At 43.4% G+C, this 20,490-nt stretch overlaps 1 protein-coding gene across 1 annotated transcript in view; it reads left to right on the forward strand.

Annotated features, from left to right (window-relative positions):
- Positions 1–249: 249 nt before the first annotated feature.
- The window catches only part of EPHX4 (epoxide hydrolase 4), a gene marked incomplete at both ends in the record, with an annotated part of 45,038 nt that continues 24,797 nt past the window's right edge, over positions 250–20,490 (forward strand). Inside the window, 4 exons of the mRNA XM_080691018.1 lie at positions 250–480; positions 3,042–3,127; positions 12,268–12,425; positions 17,018–17,146. Of these exons, the coding sequence (XP_080547144.1) occupies positions 250–480; positions 3,042–3,127; positions 12,268–12,425; positions 17,018–17,146 (604 nt within the window). The remainder of the gene's footprint in view (positions 481–3,041; positions 3,128–12,267; positions 12,426–17,017; positions 17,147–20,490) is intronic.

Here is a 20,490-nt window from a genome sequence, read left to right on the forward strand (position 1 = left end):
AGCCCTCGCTGCCCCCTCCCTCCCCGCACCCATCCTAATGTGGTCCAGAAAAAAAGCGAAGGAAAACCGAGCCCAATGGGATTCCCGCAGTGGGCGGCCGCGCGGGGCTGGCGCCGGCCTCAGCCCAGGGGCTCCGGCTGCCGGCGCGGCTCCTGCGCGGGGTCACGGCGGGCGGTGCGGGGCCGTGCGGGGCCGTGCGGGGCGGTGCGGGCGGCGGCGGAGCGGCGGGGACGGCGGCCGGCGGCGCCCATGGCGAGGCTGCGGGGCTGCCTGCCCCGCCTGGCGCAGACGCTGCGCGCCCTGCTCTTCTGGAGCCTGGTCTACTGCTACTGCGGGCTCTGCGCCTCCGTCCACCTGCTCAAACTTTTGTGGAGCATCGGCCGGGGCCCCGCGCGCACCTTCCGGCGGGCGGCCCGCGACCACCCCCCCGCCTGCCTCAGCGACCCCTCGCTGGGGACCCACTGCTACGTGCGCATCAAGGTGCGGCGGGGGCGCGGGCGGGGCGGGGGCGGGCGTGCAGTGCGTGAGTGTGTGCGTGAGTGTGTGTGTGTGTGTGTGTGTGTGTGTGAGAGAGAGAGAGAGAGAGAGAGAGAGAGAGAGAGAGAGAGAGAGAGAGAGAGAGAGAGAGAGAGAGAGATCGCGAGCAGCGCGAGATGGGGATGTTTTGCAGGCGTCCGCACAGGGTTGTGAAGGTGAGCTGCTCTATGGGGGTCCTCGCGTTTCTCTCCCCCCACCTCCCCCGCCGCCACCACAACCCAGAAGAATTCTACCGCCAAGGGGAAGCCGTCCCCTGTCACCTTTTGCCCTTTAGAGCCGAGATCAGGTGTAGGGAACGGTCCTGGCGATGCCCTAGCGCCTCGGAGCCTCGGAAGGCTGTCCTTGCCCTAAACCGGAGACAGTAAACAGAGAAGGCGTTCTGAAATTAGTTTATTCTGCTCACAGATGACCTAAGCAGCTGTAGCCATGGATAAACGATGCGTGTTTGTGAGGAGGGAAGCCAGGGACCAAAGAGTCAGGGACCAAAAGAAGGGGATAAAAAGTACGCGGCACCCATGCATGCACTCTTTAATTGTCCGTGTGTGTCCTGAGCTTTCTCATGGTCCACAGATGGGTTATTGCCCGAGAGACTCCAGGTGCTGCAGGGAAATAGTCCTGGCAGTACACGGTACAGTCTGGCACTCGGGCCTTTCAAAACCAGTATCGGGTGTGCGTGCGCGTGCGTGTGTGTGTCCGGGGATTGGACCCAGGAGTGCTCTATCTCTGAGCTATACTCCAGCCCTTTTTACTTCTTATTTTGAAACAGGATCTCTCTCAGTTACGATGTGTGCATCAGCCTCAAGTACTCGGGTTGTAGGCTTGGGCCACAACATTCAACGTTATGAGAAGGTAATTGTGTGGCCAAGATCTGATTTCCTATTAGGAGCTAAATTGCCCAACAGCTAGAATTCAGAAGGGCAAAAGCTTCCTACATACAGGCCACCAAAGCAAAATTCCTCTTGCCCTTCTTCCGCCTAGGATTGATAGAAGAATTGAGTTAATATACCTGCCACTCCCCCTTCCCCCCCACCCCCCCAAAAATACTTAGAACAGTGTCTGGCACACAGTTAGTGCAATTAAGTATTAATCAAATCAGATCAAGTGCCCATAGCAATTCATTCTCCAAGACCTACCACCAAAAGAAAAAGTTATTCAGCTTCTAGGCAGAGGTCCCACAGTTGAAGACAAAGTCAGATTTGCTAACTCCATCCAGCTGGAGGAGTAAAAGTGGCATGAGAGTTACTTAGAATTCCTCTTAAAATGCTTTCCCCTGACTGGCCACCTGGAGGGCTTCCCCAGAGACCAGACACAGAGCCAAGGAGTGAAGGAACATTGCCCTAGGAGTTGGGACACCGCAGAGATTCTAATCACTGCTCCGCTCCCAACCACCTTTATGATCTGTGTTTTAACATTTTGGGGCCTCGTTTTCTTTTCTTTTTTCTTTTTCTTCTTCTTTTTTATCCTCAGTTTCTAAATCTGTAAACTGATGGTGTTGGATTAGATGACCTTTACGACTCACACCTGAAAGCCCGGTTGCTTGGGTAGGGCCTGTATAAACCCAGTGTCTGACCTGGCATGGTGGTACATGCTTGTCATCCCAGTACTTGGGAGGCTGAGACAGGAAGACTGCAGATTTGAGGTCAGTACATGGTAACTTAGAGAGACCTTGTCTCATAATTAAATATAAAATAAGTCTGGGTGTGTGGCTCAGAGGTAGACTGCTCCTGGGTTCAGTCATCACTACTGCAAAAACAAACAAGCAACAACAACAAAAGAAACCCCACAGATCTAGGTTTAGGTTCTTGGTTTCTTTACTAGCTTGCTTGCTTTCAGAGTTTTTGCTTTTCTTTCTTGCCTCCCTCTGTTTGCTTAGTATCCCCTTTATTTTCCTTGGGCTGGCTTGTCTCCTACATGCAGAGTGAAGTTCTGAGCACTCGGGGTATTCTGCTGTTAAAAATGCATGCTGACGTGACAGGAGGAGAGGCTGTAAGGGGAACAGTACATGCAACACCCAAAATAATAATGTGGGAAGGAGAGACCTAAAAATAAGGGAAGGAGGTGTGAATTATATAACTGATGGCACAGCTTTTGACGGGCAAGCTGGGGAAAGTACATGACTAGGAGGTAAACTTGGCAGGAATATAAATTCAGATCAGGATCTTTCGGATTGGACGTAGCCAATAGAATTTGAGTGAGACGAAGTTTGACACGTCAACAAGGTGAAAGCTACAAATGGTGACATTGCCGTAGAAGCTCAAAACAGAAAAAATACAGCCTGGCAGTGAGAACGAGAAGATTGGGTATTTGAAGGGAACATGGACGAAAGTGAGTCTGTCTATTCTATTGATAAGTCATGGGAGTTCTTTCCTTTTGAAAATTAAGGTTTATTTTATTTCTTTATGTTAAAAATTACGCAAATGTCTTTTAATGGCATGGAAATACTACATGTACTAGTTTGACAAGTGACACCAAACATCATAAAATGTCCTGCCTCCCATTTTCAGGATTCGGGGTTACGATTTCACTATGTCGCTGCCGGGGAACGAGGGAAACCACTCATGCTGCTGCTCCATGGATTCCCAGAATTTTGGTAAATTTACCAACCAGTTTTTTTTTTTCTTAGCTTATTGAGTAAGTCCGTTTTGTGCTGCTATAACAGAATACCAGAGATTTGATAATTTATAATGAACGGAAATCCCTTTTCTCACAGTTCTGGAGACCAGGAAGTCCAAATGCAGGCACTGGTGAGGACCTTTTGGTTGTGTGATCACGTGGTGGGAGATGGAGCACCAGGAGGCAAGAGGGGGGAGGGCTCAGCCTACATAATTAAGGATGTGAGGGCACTGATTTCACCCATGAGGGCAGATCTCTATGGCCTAATCACATCGTAAAGCCCCCATCTCTTCATATTATTAAAATAGCAATTAAAATTTAGCTTGAGTTTTAGAGGAGGCAAACATTCAAACCATAGCCCTTATCATAGGTTCATTATCTTATAATGAATGACCTTTGACAGAATCTACTCTACGATGATTGGCCCAGAGATAACATTCCATAATATTCCTGAGTCACAGCAACAGCTTTCCTCCTATAGAAAACTACATGTCGGGGCTGGGATTGCTCAATGGAAGAGCTCTTGACTAGCATTCATGAGGCCCTGGGTTCAATGTCCAGTACTGCAAAAGAAGGAAAGGAAGCCTGGCATAATGGTGTACACCTATAATCCTAGTACTTGGGAGGCTAAGATAGAATTATAGGTTCAAAGGAAGCTTCAATAACTTAGCAAGAACCTGTTTCAAAATAAAAGATAAAAAGGGAGCTGGGCATGGTGGCACACGTTTGTAGTCCCAGTATTCAGGAGGCTGAGACAGGAGGATCGCGGTTCTTGGACAGCCTCAGTTACTTAGTGAGGCCCTTTGCAACTCAGTGAAACCCTGTTTCAAGATAAAGAATAAAAAAAAATAAGGATGGGGGTGTAGCTTGGACGTAGAATGCCCCTGGGCTCCATCCCCAGTACCGCAAAAAATAAAATAAAAATAAAAATTACAAAGGGCTGGGGGTGTAATTCGATGGTAGAATACCCCTTGGATCGATCCCCAGTACCAAAAAAGAAAAGAAGAAGAAGCCTGCATGTGACCATACTAAATGTTTTTCTGAAGATTTTTTTTAAAAAGGGTTTTTTTTTTGTTGTTGTTGTTTGTTTGTTTGTTTTGGTGGTACTGGGGATGGAACCCTTCTTCCTCTGGGCTATACTCCCAGACCTATTTTATATTTTTTATTTGGAAACAGGGTCTCTTAAGCCAGAGAGGCTGGCTTCTAACCTGAACAATCCTCCTTGTCTTCACCTCCCAAACGCAGGTATTCAATTTTTTGAAGTTAGTTGCAAAACAGTTTTTTTTTTTAAATGGTACTAAGGATGGAACCCAGGGGCAATCTACCTTGGAACTACGCCTCCAGCCCTGTTTTTCTTTTTCTTTTTCTTTTTTTTCTTTTTTTTTTTTTTTTTTTTTTTTTTTTGGTGGTACTGGGGTTCCTGGAAGCCCTTCTACCTCTGAGCTACACTTCCAGACCTATTTTACACTTTTTATTTGGAAACAGGGTCTCTTAAGCCAGCAAGGCTGGCTCCGAACCAGCACGATCCTCCTGTCTCCGCCTCCCAAGCGCGGGGATTACAAGCGTGCGCCACCACGCCCGGCTTTATTTTTCATTTTGAAACAGGGTCTCACTACATGTGGAGGGCCTCACTAAGTTTCTGAGGCTGGCTGTGAACCTGCGATCCTCAATTCTCCGCCTCCCAAGTACTGGGGTTTTCTCTGACATTTTAAATCATCATTCTAAATAAAATTTGTGATCTACAGGGGGGTGATATTTACCCCATTGCTTGTCCATGCTCTTTCCCTCCTAAAATTTCACCTCTTTACATGTGGAACAATCTATGTGAAGATAAAAATACAACCACTTCAACCACTTGGTAACTGTTTCAAAGAGTCACAGAGAATGGCAGTGGTAGCCAGTTCAGACAGAGAGTAGATGTTCTGTTTTATCTTGAAATGATACTTTTTTGCATGATTTTCATAGTATTATCCCATTACCTATACCTCATGCTACTTATCCTTTTCATAATAGAACTGTATACATCCTAAAATCTCTGGTCTCTGGACATTCACCCCATTTGCTCCGGCAAAGTCAAGTTTGGGTGTGTTCAGAAGGGATCTCATAGCTGAGTGTGGTAGCACAGGCCTGGGAGGCTCAGTGAGCTAGGAGGATCACAGGTTTAAGGCCAGTCTCAGCAACTTAATGAGACCCTCAATAACTAAGGGAGACCCTGTTTTGATATTTAAAAAGTGGGGAGGGTATCTGGGAGTGTAGCTCAGTGGTAGAATGCTCCTGGGTTCAATCTCCAGTACAAAAAAAAAAAATGATAAAATTGGTTGTAGTTCAAGCATGTCAAAAATATATGATACAGTGAAAACAAAACAATCATATATTGATAATGTGTCTGAAAATGCTTTCTAAATAGAAAAAATTTTACAAATATAATGTACTTTCTACATTTATCATCATTCCCTGAAAATGGCAGTTGGGAAATGGTGATACTTAACATATACTATTACATGTAACAGAAACAATGAAGTCCTGGGTTTTCTTTCATTCCATCTAAAGGAAACATCAAAGAAGCTACACCTGTGAGAACTTTAGCTAAATTAGCTCCAAGTAAAGCTGTTTGTCAAAGCTGATTTTTCTCCCACTCTCTCTCTAGCTCAATTTGCATCTCTTTTAAAAATATTTTGAGCTGACCCAGGCACTTTCTGTCTTCACCACCAGCTGTATGGAACACACATCATCACGCAAGTGCTGGGAAGCTCCGGCGCATAGAGCTGAGCTGAGGCCCAACCACGCCACAGCCTCACTCTTAAGCGGCTGCCTGGTCAAACCAAGAGCCTGCTGATGCTGAGTAGTGACTGGGAAAGAGCTTGAGGTGTTTTGTTTTTCACTGGTACCTAAAGCTACCAGAAAATAATACAGTATGAATGAAAATAGTTTTATTTAGAATATTTTTAAGGGTTACTGATTTTGTAATATGTCTCATTCCTATAACAAGGAGTGGTTTTTGTTTTATTCATATGAATGACATACACCCACCAGTCTATCACTGGGTGCTAATGTGGAAAATACTGTGGCTGGCTCTTTTTTTTTTGTTTTTTGTTATTGGTACTGGGGATTGGAACCAGAGGCCTTCTACCTCTGAGCTATACCCCCAGCCTTTTATTTTTTATTTAGGACAGGATCTTGCTAAGTTGCTGAGGCTGAAATCAAACCTGAAATCCTCGTGTCAGCCTCCCAAGTGCTAGGATTACAGGCATGTACAACCATGCCTGCCAAGTGTGTTATTAAGAGAGGACATTAAAAAGTATTATTTTGCAATTTATTAAGATATACAGTTTCTAGCCGGGCATAGTGGCGCACACTTGTAATCCTCGTGCTTGGGAGGTTGAGACAGGAGGACCGCACAGGTTCGAAGCCAGCCTCAGCTACTTAGTGAGGCTCTCAGCAACTTAGTGAGACCCTGTTTCCAAATAAAGTATAAAATAGGTTGCTCTCTCTCTCTCTCTCTCTCTCTCTCTCTCTCTCTCTCTCGTCCTGGAGAGGGGCACTCTACTTCTGAACTACAGTCCCAGCCCTTTGTATTTTTTGTTTCCAGACAGGATCTTGCTAAATTTCTGAAGCTGACCTCAAACTTGCAATCCTCCTCTTTTATCCTCCCAAGTAGCTGGAATTACAGGTGTGTTCCACCACACCCAGTAAATTTTAAAATACTCTGACTAGTGCATTGTAATCATATCGTATTGAGATTCAAAGCGATACGTTCATACATGCGCACAGCACTTCACGCCCGGTTATTTTTAAGGCAACTTATGTTATTCATAATGTAATGGTATGCAGATCGCATGCTGAATGATCTCTAAGAGAATTGTCAAATGTTGCAGCTTTGTGTACATTGACTCAAAATTTTATATTGAAATCCTTAATTAAATGAATCTAAATGAAAGTACCAATACTTAAAATATTAAAACAATGCACGGTTTAAGAGGAAGCTAGGCGTGGTGACGCACAGCACCTGCAATCCCAATACTTGGGAAGCTGACTCAGGAAGATCTCAGGTTGAGGCCTAGCAACTTAGTGAGACCTTGTTTCAAAATAAAAATAAAAAGGGACTGGGGGTGTAGCCTGGAGGTAGAATGTCCCTGGGTCCAATCCCCAGTACAAAAAAAAAAGAAAAGAAAAAGAAAAGAAAAAGAAATGAAAAGGATTTCCCCAACAAGATTATGAGCGTTTTCAGCTGTCATCATCGTAGGGTTTGAGCTGGAACAGAGGTTTTGCTGAACAATTGGCACTTCTAGCCCTCCTATTATCCCAGTTTTTTTTTTTTTTTTTTTAGTTTGTGGTTTAATTGTTCGGGAAATCTGTAGTAAGCACCTGCAGACAACCCAGGGAGCGCACATTGGAGTGGAGGAGCCAGACCGCAGCAGATCATTCTGTAACTGTGACCACACAGAGGGCTCCCTCCAGCCGGCAGGGAAGGCGGGTCCAGGGAAGGTCTCCCAGAAGAGGACTAGCCAGGCTGAGCAGAGTCCACTGAGAGCCCAGGGTCAGGGACTGTAGATGTGAGGGGGCTGGTGGGAAGGCGTGGGCTTTCAGACAAAGGACCCCATAGGAACAGAGCTGTGAAAGCAGAACAGTACCGGCCTCACCGCAGCAGCTTAGCACGGCAGGGCGGCCCCCTTGGGTCAGCAGCCAGGCCTCCTGGGTCGGGGTCCAGGCTGCGCAGTCTGCTCCCTCTGCCACCTTCAGCACTTCAGTTAACCTTGCTGTGCCTCTGACTCTTCATCCGTAGTGGGAATAATGATAATGCCTACTTCATACTACTGTGTTGAAGATCCTCATTACCGTATGTGAAACACTTAGAATCAATTGTGCCAGCGAGTCGTAAGAATGATAAGGATGCCAGCTTTTTTTCTTTCTTTTCTTCTTCTTGTTTTTTTTTTCTTTTTGCAGTACTTGGAATTTAACCCAGGGACATTCCACCTCCAAGCTACACTCCCAGCACCCCTCCCCCCTTTTTTTAAACAGGGTCTCATTAAATTGCTGAGGCTGGCCTAAATCTGCCATCCTCCTGTCTTGGCCTCCCAAGTACTGGGATTATAGGTGTGTGCCACCACGTGCCCGGTTCCGTTCTTTTTATTTTTTATTTTTTGGTGGTACTGGGGATGAAACCTAGAGGCTTTCTACCTCCGGGATATACTCCCAGACCTATTTTTATATTTTATTTGGAAACAGAGTCTCACTAAGTTGCTGAGAGCCTCACTAAGTGGCTGAGGCTGGCTTCGAAACTGTGACATCCTCCTGTCTCAGCCTCACAAACGCGGGGATTACAAGCGTGCGCCACCACGCCCAGTTCAGTTCTTTTTGTTATAAGCAGGTGACATTGAAAGATATTGGGCTGGAATATTAAGCAACATTTAATCTTGAAGGTTTGGTCGGCCAGGGTAATGAGCTTGGGCTTCAAGGAGTAACAAGGAGTCACAGAGAGACTCTAATCAGGAACATGGCATAAGACTGTGTGTGTTGGATATAGCGTCCTGAGGTTTAGAAAGAGCTGAGGAGGATGAAATGGACACAGGTTGATCAATAGGCTGCTGCATAAATGGAGGCCAGAGTTAAGGCACTCGTAGCCGGGTGGACAGGAGGAGTGCTGCCATAAATATTTAAGAAGTTAAATCTGCAGAACTTTATTGATCGGGTTATAGAGGATTATAAAGAGGGAAGAGTTGAGGTTGGTTACAAAGACAAAAATCAATTCAAAATTTTAAGTAAGCCTGATGAGAATAAAATCATATGTGTCGGTAGATGAGAGGCTGAAAGGAAAACAGCTGCTTCCTTCATTACAACCCAAAGACCAGATTAACAATATTAGTATGGCCTAGTCAACATCAACAACAAAAACAATGCTATTTATCAGCATTTTCTAATCCATCTGAGTTGGCTATATTTTTGTAGATATATTTTTGTAGATTTTCATGTTACTGATAACCTCTTAATAGGTCAGATATTCCATACAATTCATAATTGCAACTATGTGTCTGACACCCTTCCTCATAATCTGTTGGTATGAGATGACTGACTCATGGGTCTTACTGTTCTATTTCACTTCATCATCTCATTATGAGCTTATAGTCTTATCTCCATCTCCGCCTTTGCTTGCCTATCGTACTCCAAAAGTATTTTCAGGCTGGGCATAGTGGTACGTTCTCACTCACTCCCAGTAGTTGGAAGACTGTGTCAGGAGGATCGCAGGTTCCGAGGGCAGCCTTAGCAACCTAACAAAACCCTAGTTCAAAATGAAAGATTATTTACCTGGGTGTGGTGGCACACACTTGTTAATCCCAGTATTTGGGAAGCTGAAACCAGAAGATTGAAGGTTCAAGGCCAGCCTCAGCAACTTAGCGAGGCCCTTAGCAACTTAGTGAGAGCCTGTTTCCAAATGAGAAATAAAATCAGGCTGGGGAACAGCTCAGAGGTAGAATGCCTCTGTATTCAAATCTAGTACCAGAACATTAAATAAATAAATAAATAAATAAATAAATTTTTAAAAGATTAAATTTTAAAAGGGGTTAGGCTGGGGTTTAGCTCAGAGGTAGAATGCCCCTGTGTTCAATCTCCAGTTCCACAACAGCAAAAGAGTTTTCAGATAATAATCTCCATTTGGCTTGTATCAAGTAATTTTACACAGTGTTTTTCTGAACAGATGTGCGTGCAGATGCTTTTTAAAAAATGCATATTTTGAGTTTCATAACATAGTGAGTCACTTTGAAAAGTCTCTTTCTGTTGTTGTTAGTTATCTAAAATAACGTTGCTTATTTGAGAAAGAAGAACTCTTGGATCTCTGTGTTTTCAGTTAATTCTGCATTGTCACGGTGGGGGTGTGCCTGGCCCAGCGGAGGCCTCCCGGCGTGGTTTCAGCCATTCTAACTGGTCAGTGCAGGTGCCCTTTGGCTGCTAAATGTTCTGAAAGTCACTCTTGCTCATACTCCTGGTTTAGGATCTACCCAGGAGAATTTTGCTTCGGCAAGCAGAGGTTTATCACTAATGATCATTCTGTTGGATTCTTTCAGCGACAGTCTTTGTTTTAATCTTCAGACTTTTGCATCCATAAGTGAGTTATTATAATTATTAAAGGCATTAACCCTATTTGACAATGAAGTAAGGTAAATGCTACTTCATAGGGAAATAAAATTTCATCCAGTAAATGTTTACAACCAAGCCAGGCATGGTGGTACAAGTTTGTAATCCCAGTACTTGGAAGGCTGAGACAGGAGGATCACAGATTCCCCAGCCTCAGCTACTTAGTGAGGCCCTCCACAACTAAGTGAGACCTTGTTTCAAAAATAAGAATAAAAAAATAAGAAGAAAAAACAGGGCTGTTGATGGAGCTCGAAGGTAGAATGTCCCTGGGTTCAATCTCTAGTACCTCAAAAAAAAAAAAAAAATCCAACTAGAGATGGTTCTACAATATAAAAGCTTTGCTTGCTTTACGCTGCCAAAGTCCTAGGCAGGATAGGGATCTGATGTTTTGATAGAACTCTAAAGGTCGTATTTTCTCTCACATTATTTTAAAACTTCATAATCCGTTCTTTCTGCTGGGCGTGGCGGCGCATGCTTGCAATCCCCGCGCTTGGGAGGCTGAGACAGGAGGATCGCACAGGTTCAAAGCCAGCCTCAGCTACTTAAGCAACTTAGTGAGACCCTGTTTCCAAATAAAGTATAAAAATAGGTCTGGGAGTATAGCCTGGAGGTAGAAAAGCCTCAGGGTTCCACCCCCAGTACCACACACACACACACACAAAATCCATTCTTTCTAAAAATCAGGCTGTAAAAAAACTTTTTAGTACACATTATTTGATGGATATAATCATCATTTAAACAACACTTAAAGAATTGACTTATTCTGTGTATTAGTAGCTTACATTTTGCAGTTGATAGGTCGAGTTTCCCCTCCTCACATGACCCCGCAACGGGGACAGGAGGCGGAACCCTGGAAGCCAGAAGCAGAGATATTGCGAGACTCCAGGTACCTCAAGACTCCAAACATCACGAGACAGAGACTACAGATGTCGCGAGAGAATCAGCATGCCTATAACATTGGTGCTTCCGCTCTGCCGTGTGACTCAGCCGGCCGTGGGACTACGTGGGACTCTCCAAATGCGTGGCTCATTGGTCTCTTCCCCCGGCCTGCTGACTCCCAGAAGGTGCCAGGTTCTTCATTAAACCCGTTGTTAAGAACCTGGCTGAGCCGGGCGTGGTGGCGCACGCTTGTAATCCCAGCATTTGGGAGGCTGAGACCTGGAGGATCGCGGTTCACAGACAGCCTCAGCTACTTAGTGAGGCCCTCTGCAACTCAGTGAGACCCTGTTTCAAAATAAAGAATAAAAATTAGGGAAGGGGGTGTAGCTTGGAGGTCAAATGGCTCTGGGTTCCATCCCCAGACGCGCAAAAAAAAAAAAAGAACGTGGCTGGTGTTTTACCTCCTTCGTAATTTCCCGAAACTCTATTTTCTACATTTCAGCAGTTTGCATAAATATTGGTCCTTTGTTATTCCCCACCCGATCTTGTAAAAGGATAAAGTAATTCTAATAAATATTGTCATTGCTTTCTTCTCACATGATTTTCTTTTTCTTCCAATTTTCCACTTAGATTTTTTTTTTTTTTTTTTTTTTGCAGTACTGGGAATGGAACTCAGGGGCATTCTACCTCCAAGCTACACCGCAGCCCCTATATTTTGGTCTTTTAATTTTTGAAACAGGGTCTTACTGAGTTGTGAAGGGCCTCACTAAGTAGCTGAGGCTGTCCACAAACCATGATCCTCTGGTCTCCACCTCCCGAATGCTGGGATTACAAGCATGCACCAACACACAGGAATTCTTAATATTAACATTTTTGTCTGTTTTTAAGATGGGGTCTCACTATGTTGACCAGGCTGGCCTTGGGCTCAAAAGATCCTCCAGCCTCAGCCTTCCAGGTAGCTGGGACCACAGGCATGCACTGCCGTACTGGCTAGTAGTACTCTTTGTTTTAGTTAATAGTATGTTTAATGTGTGTGTGTGTGTGCATGTGTGCGTGTGTGCGTGTGTGTGTGTGTGTGTGTGTGTGTGTGTGTGTGTTTCTCTGCAGGTATTCTTGGCGTTACCAACTGAGGGAATTTAAAAGTGAATATAGAGTCGTCGCACTGGATTTGAGAGGCTATGGAGAAACTGATGCTCCCAGTCACCGGGAGAGTTATAAACTGGACTGCCTAATTACAGATATAAAGGATATTTTAGACTCCTTAGGTGAGTTTGTTTTTTCTTTAAAAAAAATTAATTCCTTAATTTTTTGTGAGTGTTTGTCTGTATGTATGTGTGTGGGGTGGTTACTGGGGATTCAACTCAGGGGCATTCTACCTGCGAGCTCCAGTTTAGTTTAGCCCTAGTTTATTTTATTTTGAAACAGGGTCTTACTAATTTATGGAGAGCCTTCCGGGATTTCTGAGGCTGGCCAAGAACCTGGGATCCTCCTGCCTCAGCCTCCCAAGTACTGGGATTACACGCATGTACCACCATGCCCAGCTCCATTAATTCTTTTCAAGGAACTAACATTCAACAAATTGTAAATTGATGCATTCTTGGGTGAATAAGTTTTCCATCTAGTGGAGCACTTGCCTGGATCTTGTTACTATAGCTTAGGGTGTAAGCCTAAAATATTTGTACAAGAAACTTAATGCATAGCCAAGAAACTTAATAACTAGCCAAGAATGACTTTGTAGGTGCTGTCTGATAGGAAAACAAATAGACCTAATGTATTTTTGCTTTCAGAATTAATTATTAAAATGTAATTCCTGTACTCTGAAAATTTATTTCTTCAGATCCCATGCCTGAATAATTATAAAAATGTTATAAGATAGCTGGGCACTGGGGCACATGCCTATAAACCCCAGTACTTGAGAGGCTTGAGGCCAGCCTCAGCAACTTATTAAGATACTGTTTAAAACTTAAACTTTTTTTAAAGGTGGGGTATAGCTCAGAGGAAGAATGCCCCTGGGTTCTAACCCTAACCCCCATTAATTAATTAATTAATTAATTGTTCTAAGATGCAGAGGTATTTACATTATCTCTCTTGAGTTAATCAGATAGTATCACAATAATATTGGGCAACAAACCACTCCAAACTCAGTCACATACAGCCATGATCATTTATTCCTACATTTATGGATCTGCAGGTCTGCTATAGACTGGATCCCTCTGGGTCTTTGTCTTGGGCTGCATGGGGCTGGTTTCTCTCTCTGTGAATTGGGCTGGAGCTAATGGGGGAGAGGTCTTCTCCTGGCAATGGCAGAAGGGGCAAAAGGCCGAGCCCATCTGCACGAGCGTATTTCAAGTTTCTATTAGCAACCCACTGTCTTAAGCAAGTCATGTAAAAGCAGAACACCTAACAATTATATGGCAGAGCCCAAAGCCAAGTAATACAGCCACCAAGAACCAAAGCACAGCACAGAGCCAACTCAAACATCAAAGGGCGGAGAAGCACACTTCCATGGCACTTAGGAGAGCGCTCTAGTGAATATTTTCTTTTAACAATAGTCTAATCTATAGCCAGGCATGGTGGCACACACCTATAATCTCAGTACCTGGGAGACTGAGACAGGAGGATCCAAGGCTGGAGGACAGCCTCAGCAACTTAGGAAGACTCTCAGCAACCTAGTGAGACCCTGTTCCAAAACAACAAAAAAACAAAAATAAATAAATAAATAGTCCTGAGGATGTATCTTAGAGGTAGAATATTTCTGGTATCAATCACTAGTACACACACAGAGTTTTGACTAAAACTCAGATGGCTACCATTACTGTGTTAATGGAAACAACACAGAACCATGAAGTCAAAGGCCGTTTCTGTAATAATCCAGTGAAAACATTGATCAGGCCAGTGTTTTTAGACAGAGGCCTGGGGTGTCATCACGCACTGGTGTTAAGTCTGATCACAGTAAAATAGACTCAGATGCTGATTTTTGAACAGCTGTATTTCAATCTCACTTTGTAATAATTCAGTTAGAGCTGGCCTAAATTTGTAATCACAAAATTTTCTCAGCAAATCAATAATATAAATGTGTGTGTGTGCGTGTGTGTGTGTTAGTCATGGTGAGAAATACTTGAAATAATTAAGTAATTTTAAGTATCCTAGGAATAAATTACAAATGAATCTTATCCATCTGTACAGAGGAAATCCTGTAGGAATCTCTTTTAATCAATATTTTAATTGAATTTAAATTAGCATAATGATTACAGGGAACGAAAGGGGTGCTCTGGTGCATGTCACTTAATGATGAGCAAGCTGCATTCTGAGAAATGCATCGGCGGGCAGTTTGGTCTTTGTGCAGACACTATAGGTATACTTCCACAAACCGGCTGGTCTAGGTCAGTCACCACACGGGGCCTCTTGATGCAGTCAAGAGATGGAGCCTGCACAGGGGCACGAGGCTGCTGCCAGAATAACACAGCATATTGTTTTACAGCCTCTCTCTCTCTCTTTTTTTTTTTTTTTGGTGGTGCTGGAGATTGAACCCAGGAGCATCCTATCTCTAAGCCACACCCCCAGCCCTATTTTATTACTTTTTAAAATTTGGAAATAAGATTTTGCTAAATTACTTAAGGCCTCACTAAATTGCTGCTGAGGCTGGCTTTGAACCTCCATCCTCCAGTCTCAACCTCCCAAGTACTGGGATTACAGGTATATGCCACCATGCCCAGATACAGTCAATTTCTTTCAACTAGTAGTATACTCTATAAAATAATAACCAAAAGCATAGTGTAGTAAGTATACAAACCAATAGCATTGTCATTTATTATGATTATCAAGGATTATGGACTGCACATATCTGTATGTGCCACCGGCATCACCACAAACCCTGGAGCCATGCACTGTGCTACCTTAGCACAGCTGCACCGCCAGGAGGTGGGAATTTTTTAATCCCTCATAATCAGCCGGGCGTGGTGGCGCACGCTTGTAATCCCCGCGCTTGGGAGGCTGAGACAGGAGGATCGCACAGGTTCGAAGCCAGCCTCAGCTATTTAGTGAGGCTCTCAGCAACTTAGTGAGACCCTGTTTCCAAATAAAATATAAAAAATAGGTCTGGGAGTATAGCCCGGAGGTAGATAGCCTCTGGGTTCCACCCCCAGTACCACCAAAAAAAAAAAAAAAAATTCCTCATAATCTTATGAGAACACTATCATCTATATAATATGTAGTCTGTAATGTTTCTAGTAGAAGTGGCAATCCATGATACATGACTGTATATAGCAGAGAGTATAATTAAGACTTTGTACTAATTCAGTTTGACTTTGCAGTTTCAAATGGATGCCTTTTCCCCCTTTTCTTTCTTTTTTAAATTTTTTTTTATTGGTGTATCATAGTCATACATCTTAATGGGATGCAAGATGGTGAAGACATACATGCACACATCACCCAATTAGCCCTTACCCAAGTCCCATCCCATTCCTTCCCTTCCTCCTTCTCATGTTTGGCATAGTGATTGATGTTGATATGTTTATTAAAGTGCATCATGTGCATTAGAGAATTTCTCTCTTGCCCCTTCCCATCCCCTCACTTAGGTTGATTTATTTGTAGAATCTCCTTCTCAATCTAGATACCCAGAAGTGGTATTGCTGGATCATATGGTAGGTTCATTCCCATTCTTCTGAGGATTCTCCATACAGTTTCCCAAAGTGGTTGCACTAATTTGCAGTCCCACCAACAATGTTCCCACTTCTCCACATTCTCGCCAGCATTTGTTGTTGTTTGTGTTTTGAATTATTTCCATTCTAGTTGGAGTTAGGTGAAATCTCAAGGTAGTTTTGATTTGTATCTCTCTGATTGCTTATGATGCTGAGTCTTTTTTAAAAATGGTATCTAGTTGTAACATATGGCTTCCAAAGTCAGGTCCATAAGATCAGAGCTGATCTGGGTATTTTCTGATTTTTTTGAATGTGGATTCCTGAGAGAGACTTTTATTCCATAGGTCTAGAGTGAAGCATGGTCACCTAAATTTTCTAAAAAGCTGTCCAGAAGGCCAGGAGTAGTGGCACATGCTTGTAATCCCAGCATTCAGAAGGCTGAGACCAGAGGATCATGGTTCATGGACAGCCTCAGCTACTTAGCAAGGCTCTTTTCAACTCAATGATACTGTTTCAAAAATAAAAAGACCAAAAAAAGCACATTCCAGATGATTCAAATATCTAGACAAGTTTTGGAATATATTATATACAGTAGATAATGTAATGGGTAGGAAAGTGGAAAAATTTTCAGATTTGCAATATAAATATACTTTTTTTTTTTTTGGTGGTACTGGGGTTCCTGGAAGCCCTTCTACCTCTGGGCTACACTCCCAGACCTATTTTTAAATTTTTTTATTTGGAAACAGGGTCTCTTAAACCAGCGTGGCTGACTTGGAACCTGTGCAATCCTCCTGTCTCTGCCTCCGACGCTCTGGGATTACACGCGTGTGCCACCACGCCCGGCTATAAATATACTTTTGTGTGTGTGTGTGTGTGTGTGTGTGTGTGTGTGTGCGGTACTGGGGTTCCTGGAAACCCTTCTACTTCTGGGCTACACTCCCAGACCTATTTTTATACTTTTTTATTTAGAAACAGGGTCTCTTAAGCCAGCGCGGCTGGCTTCGAACCTGCGCTATCCTCCTGTCTCTGCCTCCCAAGCGCGGGGATTACAAGTGTGGGCCACCACGCCCGGCTATAAATATACTTACTTTTAAATATATGCTTTTATTGGTTTATTATAGTCTCACAACATAATGTACCATGTGTAACTATTTTATGCAAGGTAATGATGTGCCCACCTGTTTTAATGATGTGGCCTTTTTTTCTCTTGGTTACAGGGTATAGCAAATGTGTTCTGATTGGCCATGACTGGGGAGGCATGATTGCTTGGCTCATAGCCATCTGTTATCCTGAAATGGTGATGAAACTCATTGTTATAAACTTCCCTCATCCAAATGTATTTACAGGTAAGTTTACATTTTCGTTAAAACATCTCTACTGCTGGGCGTGGCGGTGCACGCTTGTAATCCCGGCATTTGGGAGGCTGAGACCAGAGGATCGCAGTTCGCGGACAGCCTCAGCTACTTAGTGAGGCCTCCGCAACTGAGTGAGACCCGGTTTCAAAATAAAGAATAAGATATAGGGCAGGGGGTGTAGCTCGGAGGTTGAATGCCTCTGGGTTCTATCCCCAGATCCACACACACACACACACATACACATACACACAAAACTCTACTAATGTAACAAGTCACTTTGTCACCAACATTTGGTATTAAAAACAGCTAATTTGGGCTAACATAATCTTTTAAAAATTAGATGACTATGGCCAGGCCGGGCATGGTGGCTCACGCTTGTAATCCCCGCGCTTGGGAGGCAGAGACAGGAGGATGGCACAGGTTCGAAGCCAGCTACGTGTCCTGGCTTAGGAGACCCTGTTTCCAAAATAAAAATGTAAAAATAGCTCTGGGAGTGTAGCCTGGAGGTAGAAGGGCTTCTAGGAACCCCAGTACCACCAAAATAAATAAATAAATAAATAAAAATTAGATGACTAAACCATCAATAGACTGTGATAATGTTAGATACCTTGATTTTCAATCTTTCTGAAGAGAATAAGGAGATTGGGCTTCCTATTTACTTGCATAATTTTATTCCTTCCTGGGAAATATTTTACTGTTTCCTTGGAGAGTGACTAAGGGGAAATGCAGTGACATTATTTTGAAAGTAGTATATCCAGACTGCCTAGAAATAAACTCTTTTTTTCCTGTCTGCTTTGGTTATCAGAAGTAAAAGTGTTCTTGGCTGGGCATAGCGGTGCACCCTTGTAACCCTCATGACTTGGGAGGCTCAGGCAGGGGGAGCATCATTTCAAGGCCAACCTGGGCAACATAGTGAGACCTTGTCTCAAAACAAGAAAATAAAAATGACTGGGGATGTAGCTCAGTGGCAGAGTGCTTCTGGATTTAATCCTGGGGTGGGGGGCGGAAGAAAGAAAGAAAGGAGGAAGAAGGAAAGGAAGAAACCCCCAGCCCTGTTTTATTTTTTATTTTGAAACAGGGTCTTGTCAAGTTGCTGAGGGTCTTGTGAGAATGGTCTTGAACCTGAAATCTTCCTGTTTCAGCATCCCAAATACTGGGATTACGGGTGTGCACCACCTCACTCTGCTGAAAAGTCTTCAAAGCAAGCCAGGTAAGGTGGCACATACCCAGTGCTTGGGACTGAGATAGGAGGATTGCAGGCTCCTGGCCAGCCTCAGCAATTTAGTGAGACACTGTTTCCAAATAAAAACAAAATAAAATAGGGCTGTAGGTGTATCTCACAGGTAGAATTCCGAGTTCAATTCTCAGTAACACACACATACACAAAAAGAAATCTTCAAAGAGCAATTCATGTGCTTCTCTCTCTCTCTCTCTCTCTCTCTCTCTCTCTCTCTCTCTCTCTCTCTCTCTCTCTTCTCTCTCTCTTTCTCTCTCTTTCTCTGGCTATAAATGGAACCCAGGGTCTTGCATATGCTAGGTAAATGCTCTACCATTAATATTACTCAGTCTTATCAGAAAAAAATTTTAAAAAGTCATTAAGTACTGTAAGCTGTCAAACTCATAGTTTCAGATAGAAGTTTTCCAGGATTCTATTTTTCATTTGAAAGCTTGAATTTTTATCAATGGCAAAAATTACCATCGATTATTTGAAGTGACAGGCTTTATTTTGTTCATTTCTAAGAGATTATTTGCCGAATGTTCATGTTTGACTGAGGATAGTTTGGTAGTCATTCTTTCAAGTAAAAATGATGTTTTGTTAAAAAAAAAAAAAAAAGAAACACAGCTCATTCTGCTCATTACCTCCCAGTCCCAGGAATGCTTCTTCTTGAAATAATCATAATATTTAGGGTGTAGCAGAACCGTTCTATGTGTACTTTCTTTTTAATCACACAGAACATTAAGAAGATGTATGCTCAAAGGTCTAGACTTGCCAGATATGGTGCTGCAGGCATGTAATCCCAGTACTTGGGAGGCTGAGATAAGAGGATTAAAGGTTTGAGGCCAGCCTCAGCAACTTAGCAAGACCCTGTTTCAAAATAAAAATAAAATGGCTGGAGGTATAGCTCAGAGGTAGAATGCTCAGGGGTTTAATCCATAGTACCAAAAAAAAAAATCTGAATTCAACAGTGGTACACTTACCTGAAGTCAATCAGCCTGCCTGCCTCCTCCCTCCCTCCCTCCTCCCTCCTTCCCTCCCTCCCTCCTTCCCTCCCTCCCTCCCTCCTCCCTCCTTCCCTCCCTCCCTCCCTCCTCCCTCCTCCCTCCCTCCCTCCCTTCCTTCCTTTTTGTGGTATTAAAGATTGAATTCAGGGACATTCTACCTCTGAGTGGCAGCATGAGTCATATTTTATTTTTTATTCTGAAACAAGGTCTCAATAAGTTGCTTAGGGCCTCATTGAATTGCCATTGCTGTCTTTGAACCTGCTATCTTCTTGTCTCAGCTCCCAAGTCCTGGGATTACAGGCATGTACCACCATGTCCTGCTGAAAATTATATTTCTTTTTCTTTCTTTACTTTTTTTTTTGTGGGTCTGGGGATGGAACCCAGGGGCACTTGACCTCCGAGCTACACCCCCTGCCCTATTTTTTATTCTTTATTTTGAAACAAGGTCTCACTGGGTTGCAGAGGGCCTCACTAAGTAGCTGAGGCTGTCCGTGAACCGTGATCCTCTGGTCTCAGCCTCCCGAATGCTGGGATTACAAGCGTGCGCCACCAAGCCCAGGTTGAAAATTTTATTTCTAACAACTCTTACCATGGTGGACATAGTTACAAAATGAGAGATAAGAAAAAATAATCTGTTTAGCAAGGGAAAAATGCATAGTGCATAATACCCAAATGTACACTTTTAACATATATAATCATATTACTTCCAGTTTAAGACTTCAGTGTCATCAGGCGTGGTGTCACACACTTGTAATCCCAGAACTTGGGAAGCTGAGATTGGAAGATCACAGGTTCACGGCCAGCCTAAGTAACACAAAGCTCTCTGCAACTTAGTGAGACCCTGTTTCAAAATAATAAAATTGGACTGGAGCTATAGCTCAGAGGTAAAATCCCCTTGGGTTCAATTCCCAATAGCACACATGTTAAAAAAAAAAAAGAGTTCAGTGTCATTCTAAAGTACTTAAAATCAAACCTCTAGCTGGACATGGTAGTGTAGACCTGTAATTCCAGTACTTAGAAGGTTGAGACAGGAGGATCACAGATTCAAGGACAGCCTCAGCAATTTAGCAAGGTTCTCAGCAACTTAGTGAGACTCTGTTTCAAAATGAAAA

The sequence above is a fragment of the Muscardinus avellanarius genome (genome assembly GCF_963383645.1).
Source record: "Muscardinus avellanarius genome assembly, chromosome: 3".
NCBI classification, from domain to species: domain Eukaryota; kingdom Metazoa; phylum Chordata; class Mammalia; order Rodentia; family Gliridae; genus Muscardinus; species Muscardinus avellanarius.